The 12,830-nt window shown below is 38.7% G+C and overlaps 1 protein-coding gene across 3 annotated transcripts in view; it reads right to left on the bottom strand.

Moving 5' to 3' along the window:
- Nucleotides 1-12,830, bottom strand: part of rimbp2b (RIMS binding protein 2b) — a 151,323-nt gene that overhangs the window by 31,488 nt on the left and 107,005 nt on the right. For all 3 annotated transcript variants that reach the window (XM_079896708.1, XM_079896709.1, XM_079896710.1), the window contains 3 exons: nucleotides 12,204-12,313; nucleotides 10,696-11,601; nucleotides 10,514-10,573 (listed from right to left, as the gene is read on the bottom strand). In XM_079896708.1, coding sequence (XP_079752834.1) covers nucleotides 10,514-10,573; nucleotides 10,696-11,601; nucleotides 12,204-12,313 — 1,076 coding nt within the window. The remainder of the gene's footprint in view (nucleotides 1-10,513; nucleotides 10,574-10,695; nucleotides 11,602-12,203; nucleotides 12,314-12,830) is intronic.

The raw sequence follows: 12,830 nt of genomic DNA, 5'->3' as shown, positions 1-12,830 counted from the left end.
TTACTTGTTCATCGTGGCAGTGTTTTATTCGCTGACTTAAGCTTGCTTCTTTGCACGAAGAACAACATAGTGACGAAACGCATTTGTCCGTTTAGGGCTACTGTATAAACATGTCGGCGCATTTCAATGTAAGGGGACCCGCGGTGTATGTAGATAGAAATGGCTCATTCTAAAGTAATAAAAACAACGGTTCGTTAAGTAAGGTCTTTATACACCACTTAAAACATAGTTATGGAAGAAGAGTTACTGGTTTGAATCAGTCTGAAGCACTGTCCTGTATAATGTACAGCATTAGCAGAGAGAAAATGTCTTTCTGAATGGAAAATATGTAAACAAAAATAACATTATAATTGGAATCGAATCCAAATTAGAATCAAATTGAGATTTTCTGAATCAGAATCGAATCAAATCAGTAAATCTGTATCGTTACCCAGCTCTAATGAACAATATTTTAAATTGAACCTAAGCAAGAGATGAGGTGAATGACGTCTGCTCGTCTCTTTCTCTTGCTTTCTCTCTCTCTTGTCTCCATTCACTCTAGCACTGTTATACAAAACAGCTGAAGTTAGAACTGGACATTGTTTGTTTTAGCTTCTGAGATGGTGCTGTAAGCTCGCGCTCGATCGGCCCAAAACCGGCATCCGACCATACTTTTTATGTATTTAATCTCACTTTATTAATCAATGTCTTTGCTGCTGACCTTCGATGACCCAATTCAACCATACAAATAAGCAAAAGTGACTTTAGTAAACATCATTTAAAAAAGAAAGATAGTTTTTTTAATGCTGAAGTAAGAAAGTTGAACTTTATTTCTCCAGCATTTGTTTGAAAGGTTTGTTAGATCTGCATCCTCTACTGAACAGACGTGAATTGTGAATAAAGTTGCTCTGGTCATGCTGTGTGTTTTTGATTTGATAAAAAGAACCACCTCATAAGAATCATTTGCTTGTGAATTTGAGGACTATGTTCACACTGTATGTTTTTGATTTGCTAAAAAAAAAAAAAAAAACTGCCTCATAAGAATCATTTACTTGTGAATCCAGCAACTCTGGTCGCACTGTAGTATATTTTTTTGATTTGCTAAAACGTACTAGTTCATAAGAGTCATTTGCTCATGGATCCAGCTACTCTGTCTGTGCTAAAAGGAACCGGCTCATAATCATTTGCTCATGAATCAGACTACTCTGGTTGCACAGTATATTTTTGGTTTGCTAATAAGAACCGGCTCATAAGAGTAGTTGCTTGTGACTTACAGTATGGTCACGCTGTACTGTATATATTTTGATTCGCTAAAAAGAACTGGCTCATATACACTGTAAAAAGTGAACAGTTGGATCAACTTAAAAAAATTACTTCAATTGGTAACACGATTTTTTCACGATAAAACGTGATAATTTAAGTTGAGAATAAGTTTTCTCAACTTAAATTATCACGTTTTATCGTGAAAAAATCGTGTTACCAATTGAAGTAATTTTTTTAAGTTGATCCAACTATTCACTTTTTACAGTGTAAATCATCTATATCTTTGCATGCAGCCCATCAGGACAACTCGATAGAAAGACTCACCATTCTCACCACTTTTTCTCGATACACGTGTAAATAATGGCGCCATCTTTGTGCACAGACAAGTGTGAAGAGCATTTCATTGTGTTAAATGCTATCACAGTTCTTGTCTACCAAAACACTAATTAAAACTGAATGGTTTCCCAGTGACAAGCTCTCACTTAAACAATCAATTAAGAGAAGCCATCCTGATGTCAGAGAGCAGGTAGGTTTGAACCCTTCGATGAATCACACTAATCCACAATGATCACTTCTCTGCCCACCACATGACAGATCATCGGGGAGCGCTTAATCAATGACCACCCCTCACTGATCAGAGCCCACGGGGCGCTCGGAGCGCCGATCGGTCCAGAGACGTCAGGGGGCATGACTGAGAGCCTGTGGAAAGACAGTGGAGCTAAAAGTGGATCATGTAATTTGTGAAGCTGATCCAGAGGAACTGGATCAATGCTCTGTAATTGAAAACAGCTCAAAGGCTGTCTTTATCTGATCAGGCCTTCATTTGAGGCTACCGCTGCACGGCTAAATGCCTGAAGATGGGCATCACGTGATAAAAGCTTGCGCTGATAGTCCACAGGGAAGCCCACAGATGGGTTTACATTGCCCTGTATATATTACACAGTCTGTAGGTGGGGAACACACTACGCACTAGACTAGACCGAAGGTTCATTTATCTCAAGACATCAAGATGTCCTGAGGCATGCACTCCACTGTGCTAGAAGTTCGATAATCTGCGAGCAGGACCGTTCCATCATGAGTGGCCTTCCCTTAATTAACGTTCTATATCAATTAAAAGCATCAATAATAATAAAAAAAAACCATCAGAGATAGGCATTGTGGGAGAAAAACACATTCTTTTCACACTTTAAAAGCATGATTTCTTTGCATTGTTCATTGTTCTTTAAAACTATAAAGCTGGTTTGCACATAGCCACTTCTGATATATTGAAACTAAACTGGGTTTTCACAAATTCTTTTAAATTCTATTGAAAGTAACACTGCAAAATGAAAGCTTATAAATTGAAATGACAATTATAAAATGTTTTTACTTTATAAGGTACAGTAAATTGTGCTTTTGCACACCAACCACTATGTAAATGCAGAAGCACACAGTAACCACAATGCTGAAGACTGTGCTTTGGTATTCACCAAACGAAGGGTGGAAAGCACCTCATGTTGGGTGATTTTACAGCTAAATTAACACTGGCAAATATTCATTGATTCATCATGCTTATTTGATGAAGATACACTACCGTTCAAAAGTTTAGGGTAAGTAGTATTGTTATTAGTAGTAAAGAAATTAATATTTTTTTTATTTAGCAAAGATGCTTTAAATTGATCAAAAGTGACATTATAAGATATTAACAAAATATTTTAAAAAAGATTTCTTTCAAATAAATGTTATTCTTTTGAACTTTTCATTTATTGAAGAACCCTGAAATGTAGGTTGATAATAATTATAAATGTTTATTGAGCACCAAATCAGCACATTAAAATGTTTTCTGAAGGATAATTTGACACTGAAGACGTAATGACTTCTGAAAATTCCGCCTTAATATCACAGGAATAAATGACATATCATTTATATATAAAATATATAAAAAATATATATTAAAGTACAAAACAGTTCTTTTAAATTGTAATAATATTTCACAATATTACTGTTTTTAATGTGTTTTTGTTTTTTAATAAAATAAATGCAGCCTTGGTGAGTATCCTGGCCCTAGTAATATTATAGTTTAATTTGTCAGTACTGACACCTCGTGGACATTTTAAGATCTGTCACTTTGAGTAACACATCAGCCATTTGGATTTCAGAGCTCATTGTGCAGATGTGCATCTACGTCCATCCCGAAAGCACAATCTGTAAGTTTAAAAGGTTTATTTATGCAGTAATATGATTATGTGAATTTTTATAAGTTATGCATACTTTATGTTTAAGAACTATTTACATGTGACATGCTAAATGTAACTTGAGGCACATAATTGTGATGCTAGATTGTTTATTCATCTCTTACATCACTATATTATGTAAAGGAGATTTATATGCATCTTACATTTGACTGCATCTTACATACTGTTTTGAGCCATGTGAAGTGACTAACTTTGTAAGAGATAGTATTTTTTAAATTTCTTTGTTTATTTGTGTTGCAGTTTCATAAACTGGTCTCCAGTAAAGAGAGTTTGACCCTGACTTCTGTCTACGACCTTTTCTGAGGCTGTTTAGCCTGCTGCCAAAGCAAAATAAGCAAAGAGAGCAGACAAGTGACTTCTTATATAAACTATAAAAACATTTGAACGGTAGTGAAATACAAACTTCAGAAATGTGGCTGGTAACCATTCTAGCGATGCTGTGTCTGAGGTCAGCTGAACAATTGGAAAAATACAATAAAAAAAAGTTTATCTCTACAGTGAAGAGACATCAAACAAAAAGATGATTATTAATCTTAGCACATTAACCATATCTGCAGTATATGAGAAGAACTCAAAGTACTGGGAGTGTGCTATCAAGTTCTCATAATCAGTCCACATAAGACAGTGTGTGTGTGTGTGTGTGTGTGTGTGTGGGGGGGGTGGGGGTGGTGGTGGTAGACTACCCCAAAACTGCTAGTGTCGCGGAGCGGGCATGTTACGGATACGTGGTGTAAAAATTTTTTTAATAAAAATGTATTAATTAATTGAAATCATGTATTATGAATCATTAAACGTATACAACATTTAAAAAAAAATCTATGAATTTTTTTTCACACCAATTCAGTCTTGTGTTTTTTTCTGATAATTGAAGTGATCATTGTGGATTAGTGTGATTCATCGAAGAGTTAAAACCTACCTGCTCTCTGACATCAGGATGGCTTCTCTTAAATAATTTTGATTAATCCTTAAAGGGACACTCCACCCATTTGCATTAAGCTTTGCATTGTTAGAAACCCAGTCATACTATTGAATGGTCGTGCAACACTCTCTCATTTTCCCCTGAGACGGGAGAAATCCATTATTTACCTTTTACACTTCCTCCTACAATGACGCAAAAATCGTCATTTTGCGTCATTGTAGGAGGAAGTGTAAGAGGGGGGGATTTCTGTTGAGACTACAAGCACTAGTTCCTCATCTTTCCCAGGGGGCGGGACCCGCTCACGCTACAGACCTATTACAGATCAGTGGGTGGGACTTTACTCTCTGAAACTGAAAGCAATATCCTCCATCTTGTTTGAAGCTAAGCTAACAGGCGCTGTGGAGACAGATGTAAAGTAATGACAATAGCGGAGGAGAGTGCTCAATATGATATAGAAGAAGAGGATTTCGGAAGTCTGATGCTTGAATCAGGTGTTTGTGGCTACCTTTACAAGCCGCATTATAGCGAAGAGCAGCCGAGGCAGAAGACCTGCCTGCCGCGGACGAGGAGCCCGGACTGGCTCGAGTTAGGGAGGACTGGTGGCGCCGGTGATCTCACTATGCAACTACGAACCGCTACGAACACAGAGATAGAGTCCGTCTGCGGCAAAGAATTTCAACGATGACAATTTCTCCTGGACGAAATCTCTGAATCAGACGAGGACACGGACGTTTGTGTTGAGAACTATCCTAGTTTCGCACCGCATATGTTCTGACTGAACATCCAGGTACCATGCAATAATTCACCTTTTCGAAAGAAATACAAACGAGGAGTAATGCACTAATGAGTTCGCCAACTAACTAGACATTTTGTGTGAATGTGAAATGAATTTCAAGCTCTGGTGGTAGCTAGCCTTGTAGACGGAAGAGTGATTTCTCTAATAGGTAGATATGCGCTTTCTGGATTAGTGGGAGTGGCTTGCGGAGCTGTGCAATGTGGTGCATTGTGGGAGTTGTTGTCTTTCATACAAATGCGTCCTGAAGTTATTTTTTGTCTTTCCTCGGTCACGAAGGCACCAAATTCAAAATTTATTTTACATTTCGACTACATATATGACCCACTTTAAATAAAAAACAATGTTCAAATGGGTGGAATGCCCCTTTAAAATAAAGTTTTGATGATAATTTATTTGTTTTAATGTTTGTTATTCACCTTTTTATTACATTGAGACATATCTAAATTCTACTGCACAACTAATATATTTCTGTCAAGTTAAACCGAACTTTTATTTTGACGGGTTGCCGTGAAGACCTTTGAGTTTCTGTGTGTTTATGACATGATGATAGTTTTTCTCAAATGAAGCGGTTAAATGCTCACGAAGTGAGTTTCAGAGCGGATCTAGAGTCTGGAGATGAAGTTCATGTATTCGTGTCTTCATATAGGCAAAAAACAGGGCCGCCCCCCAAAACAATGGTAGGGGAAACACTGTAATACTAGAATAAGTCATGGAGTATCAACCATAGTGATTTATGAGATCCATAGTGGTCTTCAGAGATAAATGGTCTTCTCTCAACACCAATCAGAACATTAGGAATAATTAACATTCTATACCAATAAAATCTGCAACTGTTAATGATCACAGGCTTTGCTGAGAGCCACGGCACGGCAGGAGACAGCCATAATAATGCTGACGGCCTTTCATTTCCTCCCTGGACAATGGCTGTCACACTCAGGATCGGAGGAAAAAAAAATGAGCTGGCACTGAAAGCATCCTCATATGCATGTCTGCTCTGCTTCTTGGCATTGTGACGAGCGTGTATACGTCTGTGAGTGTGTGAGCCAGTGTGAAATAATGTGGGAGACAGTAAAGAAGGAGCAAGCGAGGACTCCCTCAGAAGCAGAATACCGGGCATCCCCCTGTTCTCCCCCTCCGCCCTCGCCTTTCTCACATCCTCTCTGATTCTGCCTCTTTTCATCTTCAGTCGCTCCGCTTCCCTACTGCGGCAAACGCATTTCCATTCATCACGCATTCATTCATTTCCTCCGCTCTCATTCGTCTGAACTCCAAAGCTTAAAAGCAAGGCATCTTCAGGGTCCTCTGGGAACAGCGTGGAGAGATGAAGAAAAGCAAAACGTAACTCGGTTGATCAACATCTCAGGTAGACGTCTGCGTAATAAAACCAGAGCGACAACTCTTCGTTTTTTTTGCGTTAACATGCCATAGGGTTCTTTTAATGAAGGCAGCTTGTGCTTGTCTACAGTCTCTCTAGGGTAGGAAGCTCATTATGGAGCACTAAACTCTCAGTCTTCCTCCTTTAGCAGGGTGAATTGATGAACAGAAACAGCATAGCAAACATCAAGGTTACAACGCCTAATGTTAACTGTTATCTGACACATGAGGAACTCCCACAAACAACTGACAACTTATATGATATTCTCTGAGGAAGCACCATCTTCAAAATATTTGGATGAGAATATAATTGGACAAGGATTATGATGGCTGGTCTCATAGGAATTGGTAGATACAAAGACAAACTTGTTCCCTCCAGTCCAATTTTATCAGAGTCTACTCAGAGTAGAGATATTTTGATAATTGGCCCTTAAAAGTTGGAAAAAAGTTAAACATTTCTAGATGTAGGTGCAGTAATTAATTTGTAAATGAATAATTGTCGGAACCAAAACAACAATTAAATTGCTGTGACCAAACTGACCATACAACTTTAGTTTTCCTGGAACATGACGTCACTAAACTGTGATGGTACAACTTGTACCATCACAGTTTAGTGACGTCATGTTCCAGGAAAAGTACAACTATAAAAGCATCATTCACAAGATTCTGCATGGCCCAACACCTTATTCCGCCACCTATTCTGTCTACATTGCGACCAAATATCATTCAGCTGATCAGTGATATTCTCTCACCGACGACGTTGTTGCCTCATTCATTACATCAATTTCTGAACTAACTCTCCCGCTATCCTGATTAGTATTAGAGTTGTCCAGGGGTGCATTTCTTTTGACCATAAACACCACCAGTTTTAATCGCGGATATGCTCTGTCTCACACGTGTGCACGCACTGTCACCATGTAATGCACTTGCTAATGTCGGATCGTTTAAAAACAAATACTGGAACACAAAAAAACGAACATTTGACATTTTACGGAACAGGATCCGGCTCAAAATAAGCACTGCATGGGTGGTATTGTGGGATTAATTACATTCATAAAAAGACCAAGGATACTAATTCAATGTATTTTGATCCGAAAACATAAACCTTGATTAGGCTTTCTGTCAATTTTAGTCCCTGTCATGATCAAAATTTGAGATTTTACCATTTGTTGTTGGGTATGGACGCTCCAACATTGTGCTCATTTTGAGGTACCAGTAATCCTAATTCTTGAGATATACCCTAAAAACAAGGTATTGCAGATGTTTTTTGGCCTGGAAATAAATAAATAAAAGTTTGGCAAAAACAAAAAAACAAAACAGGGGTTCAAAAATATTTAAAAGCAGGGATCAAGAAAACTTTTACAAATTTTAGATTTAGGTCACCATAAATAGCCTTAACTAATTCGACACGGTCAAGGATCAGTTGGATTAATTGGATAGCAACCACCCCAAACACTTTAAAGGGGTGGTATAATGCCCTTTTCACAAGATGTAAAATAAGTCTCTGATATCCCCAGAGTGTGTATGTGAAGTTTTTGCTCAAAATACCCCACAAATATTTTTATATAGCATGTTAAAGTTGTACCTTTTTGAGGGTGAGCAAAAACGCACCCTTTTTGTGTCTGTCTCTTTAAATGCAAATGAGCTGCTGCTCCCGGCACAGAGGGCGGAGCTACAACAGCTTGTGTCCTTTTACCTCACACAGACATGCACTGACATTTTTTTTCAAAAACTTTAAGCCTTTTATGTTCAAACCGGAGTCAGACAACGATGGAGAGACTCAAGAAGAAGTGACAACATGTAGACAACATTTCTGAATGGTTAGTTGATGAATTAAGGTAGCTTATGTGTAGTTATCTTCTAGTCATTGATTAGCATATTCTGTCTTGATAATCTATAAATTGCGTTCTGTGGGCGGGTTTTTAATTATAGGGTTCATGATGTCACTAACCCGGGAGGAATGTCATATGGTCCTTACCAGCCGTTTGTTGTAGTCCTTAAAAAGAAATTTTTTAAAAAGCAAATATCTCCCTTTACTTTGAGTGTTGTAACTTTGCAGATGTTGTTTATGCTCAAACAGAAACATTACACACTAACTAGAGTTTGAAAAGTGAAATCATATTCAACCACCCCTTTAAAGGGGGGGGGGGGGGGGGTGAAATGCTCATTTTCACTCAATCTCCTGTTAATCTTGAGTACCTATAGAGTAGTATTGCATCCTTCATATCTCAAAAAAGTCTTTAGTTTTATTATATTTATAAAAGAAAGATAGGCTGTACCGAGTCTTTCCGGAAAAAACGAGCGGCTGAAGGCGGGCCGTGTGGGCGGAGCTAAAGCTGTGTGCTAACGCGCCGAGCTAACAACAGCACAGAGACATTTGAAGCAGTTTTACTCACCGCCTGCGACCGCAAACCTTTATAATTGTGACTGCTCGATCCTTAAGCATTAGACGATCTGCAAATCCGTCGATCTGGGCTTTGTTTATAAAACAATCATCGTCGAAATGACAGTCTTGCAAACAGAAACAGTCTTGCACAAAAACAAACAGTCTCTGAAAAAACAAACTCCATCCACTGGTCCCTTAGCGCTGGGTTCTTTAGGAATCTGTGCAGGGTTGTCTTGCCCTGGCAACCAAAAACACACTTCTTTGGTGACATTGACTTCCAAAAGCTGAGCAGAGCGCTTTGATGAGGTAACGTACTGCTTTCGCTCTCTTCTCTCTCGCTCTGGTCTACGAGTGCGCGCGCGCCCACGGAGAAGTGCCCTTAGGACCCATATAAGGAAATTCCGCCCCAGCTGACGTCACGAAGACCCATACTCGAAAAAAACTTTCCGAAACTTGTGACAAACCGGAAGGACAATTTTTGGCACAGAAATACTCCTTCAAACGTACAATTTAATTTTTGAAACTTTGTCCATGTTTAGCATGGGAATCCAACTCTTTAACAGTGTAAAAAACTCAGTATGCATGAAATAGCATTTCACCCCCCCTTTAAAAAACTGCTAGCAACAACTTCACAACCATTTCACAACACCATAGACACTGCACTGTTTTGTACTAACAACCACTCAGAATCAGAACAAGGTAGAAAGCACTTAGCAACAGCCTAGCAACCACAGATAAAATCCTGGCATGGTGGTGACAAGTTTTGAGAAACATTCTTGATAAAAATGTACTGTAAAAATCCAGGTATTCTTCTTATTCATTCAGAATAGGATGAGCATTTAAAAAAGGCGGGGTTAGTAGCAAATAAGTGATAACTTGGGCTGACAATTTAACGTCAATTTACTGCAGTTAAAATAAAAAGTTATGGGTCAGTAAGATTTTATAATGTTTTTGGAAGAAATCTCTTATGATCACCAAGGCTGCATTTATTTGATCAATAATATAGTAAATTAGTAATATTGTGAAATATTATTATTAAAAAAAAAAAAAAATACAGTTTTATATTTGAATATATTTTAAAATGTAATTTATTCCTGTGATGGTAAAGCTGAATTTTCAGCATCATTACGCCAGTCTTCAGTGTCACATGATCCTTCAGAAATCATTCTAATATGCTGACTTGGTGCATAAGAAAAATTTCTTATTATTATCAATGTTAATCTTTTCGTGGAAACTGTGAGACGTTTTTTCAGGATTCATTCAAAAGAACAGCATTTATTTGAAACAGAAATCTTTTGTAACATTATAAATGTATTTCCTGTTACTCTTAATCTAGTTAATGCATCTTTGCTGAATAAAAGTAATAATTTCTTAATAAAATAAAATTTAATATTATCAATATATTTATTTTTTAAATATTATATAATAAATAATTAACTGTATATTAATTGCATATTACTTCATATTACAATTATATAATGTCTATATATTTAATAGAAAACAACAACAACAACAATGTCCCCTTACTTGTATGTAAATTCCGTAATAAGAAATGTTCCTACCATTGAAGCAATTCAATCTTGAAGTATCAACTTCACGTTTTTGCAAGAACGCATGGCGATCTGCGACGCAACGAAATATTATGCAATTAATCTGATTGAATGTTTCAATCGATTAACAGCGCTAGTAATAAGATGTAAAATCACTTAGCAATAAGAAATGAACATGCAGAGAGTGCACTCACCGGCTGGCTGTGTGCAGAACTCCACCGAGACCTCCTTCTTCTCCCTCTGCTCAAGGGGAAGCTGCCAGGGCACCTGATGGGGTCGGGCCACCACCCGTATCTTATACACAGTCATGGGCTTCAGGTTGTAGAAGTGGTATTTGTACCCTCCAGGCTTCACTACATCATACTCCCCATCATTCAGGAAGATCATGTGGCTGTAGTTACTGTTGCTTGGCATCCAGGTGAGTTCAGCCGAAACTTGTGTGATGTTCTCCACACGAAGGTAATAGGGTGCCACCACCACATCTTTCCCCACCAGCAGTGTGCAGCGCAGCGGATCGGAGAGCCCCCGCTCTGTCATGCTCTGGATGGAGATGCGGTGAGTACAGGAGGCTAGGTTCAGCTTCTCGATCAAAGACTTGGTGCGGCCGCCGAAGGGCACGCTCATGCGCACCTCCTGATCCACCAGCACGTTGTAGCCACTGATGGGCGTCCACCCAGGCAAAACCACTGGAGGCTCCCAGCTTATAATGACACTCTTGGCCAGCTGTTTGATCAAGGTAATGCGGCGGGGGTAAGGCACGATGTCTTCTCCGATCTCATCAATGTTCACGTCCAGCGTGCCTGTGCCGTTGCTGCAGGGTCCCAGAAAGTCCATGCCCAGCCCAATGCTCATGCCCAAGCTGCTCACCCCACTGCTGCTGCTGGTGCCCGTCCCGGTACCCGAGCCCAGGGCATCCAGCCTGTCTGAGAGCAGCGTGCTGAGCGTGCTCACGGCGCTGCTCGGCATGGAGGGGGGGCTGTGGTTGAGGTAGGACGGTTCCTTGATGCGGTCCAAGAGAGGAATCGAGGGAAGCTCCTCATCCTGGACAAAGTCCACAAAGTTGGAGGGAACGAGACCCTGCTGTCCATCCAACAACTCCCCTGAAGTGCAGAAAAGGGCATTGAGTGGTGAAAAAGAGAATGAGGGAGAAAAGACTATTCATGCTACAAAAAGATATTGTTATTAGGAAATATGTCAACATGGGAAAGAAAACTGCACTTGTCAATGTCTTCATAGGATCTTTAACAATTCGGACTGCTTACACTATATTGTTCACACTGAGGAAACAGCAGCAGTCGAACGCTACTATTTAAAAGAATGGGGTCAGTAAGATCTTTTTTCAATTCAAGAAATTGACACTTTTATTCAATAAGATGCATTAAATTGATGACAGTAAAGGTGACAGTAAAGGCATTTAAAATGTTACAAAAGGCTTCTATTTTTTTATCATGTGACAGCTAAGACTGAAGAAAAGACTGTGGAAATCAAGCTTTGCCTTCACAGGAATAAATTACATTTAATTCAAATAGAAAACAGTTATTTTAAATTGTAATCATATTTCACAATTTATTTGATCAAATAAATGCAACATTGTTGAGCAGAATACCTTGAAGAGACTTTCTTTCTTAAAAAATCTTATTGACCTCAAACTTTTGAATGACAGTATATAACCACTCTGAGGTAGTCCTGTATTATGACACACCTTCATAGAAGCCGTCCTCATCCATGGTCCCATAAACATACAGGTACTTCCCAGCCACCAGGGGGAGCTCTGCTTCAGGATGCTCATTGGGGCCATCGTAAGGGTTATAACTGCACAGAGGACACGCTGTATTCAATTCATGATTTTTTAATTTTATTTTGTAAGGTATATTCTTGATTAAATCAAACCTAAAGAAGAAATGTATATGTTTTGATGGTAAACTATTAGTGGAAAATGCTGATATAACTAAGCAATTGGTAGAGTAGGTTACTTTCCCTAAAATGTTCAACAAAACATTGCTTGGTTTGTTCGGGCATCCTGGCCAGCTTGATATAGTGGAGTGCAACCTGTTTGAAACATTATTTTTCATTATTTCAGTAAAAACCATCTGGTGACGCTAGTGGAGCCAATGGGCAAGCTGGCTGAAAGGTTTAAAGCAAAAATGTGAAGCTCGTATTTTTGGTAAATCTTTTCTATGAGTGTATGACAGCGTATTTTAAATGTTTATCTGCTGTGCTTGGTAGATGAGTCAAAATTCTCATCCGTGGTAATTGATTGTGTGCACAGATGTTGTTGATACACTTAACTTGTACTTAACAGACTTGATACAGTCCCTAATGCTATTCT

This window comes from Squalius cephalus (genome assembly GCF_949319135.1).
Source record: "Squalius cephalus genome assembly, chromosome: 16".
NCBI lineage: Eukaryota > Metazoa > Chordata > Actinopteri > Cypriniformes > Leuciscidae > Squalius > Squalius cephalus.
Note: the sequence above shows the minus strand (reverse complement) of the source record. Positions and strands in the feature narration are given on the sequence as shown.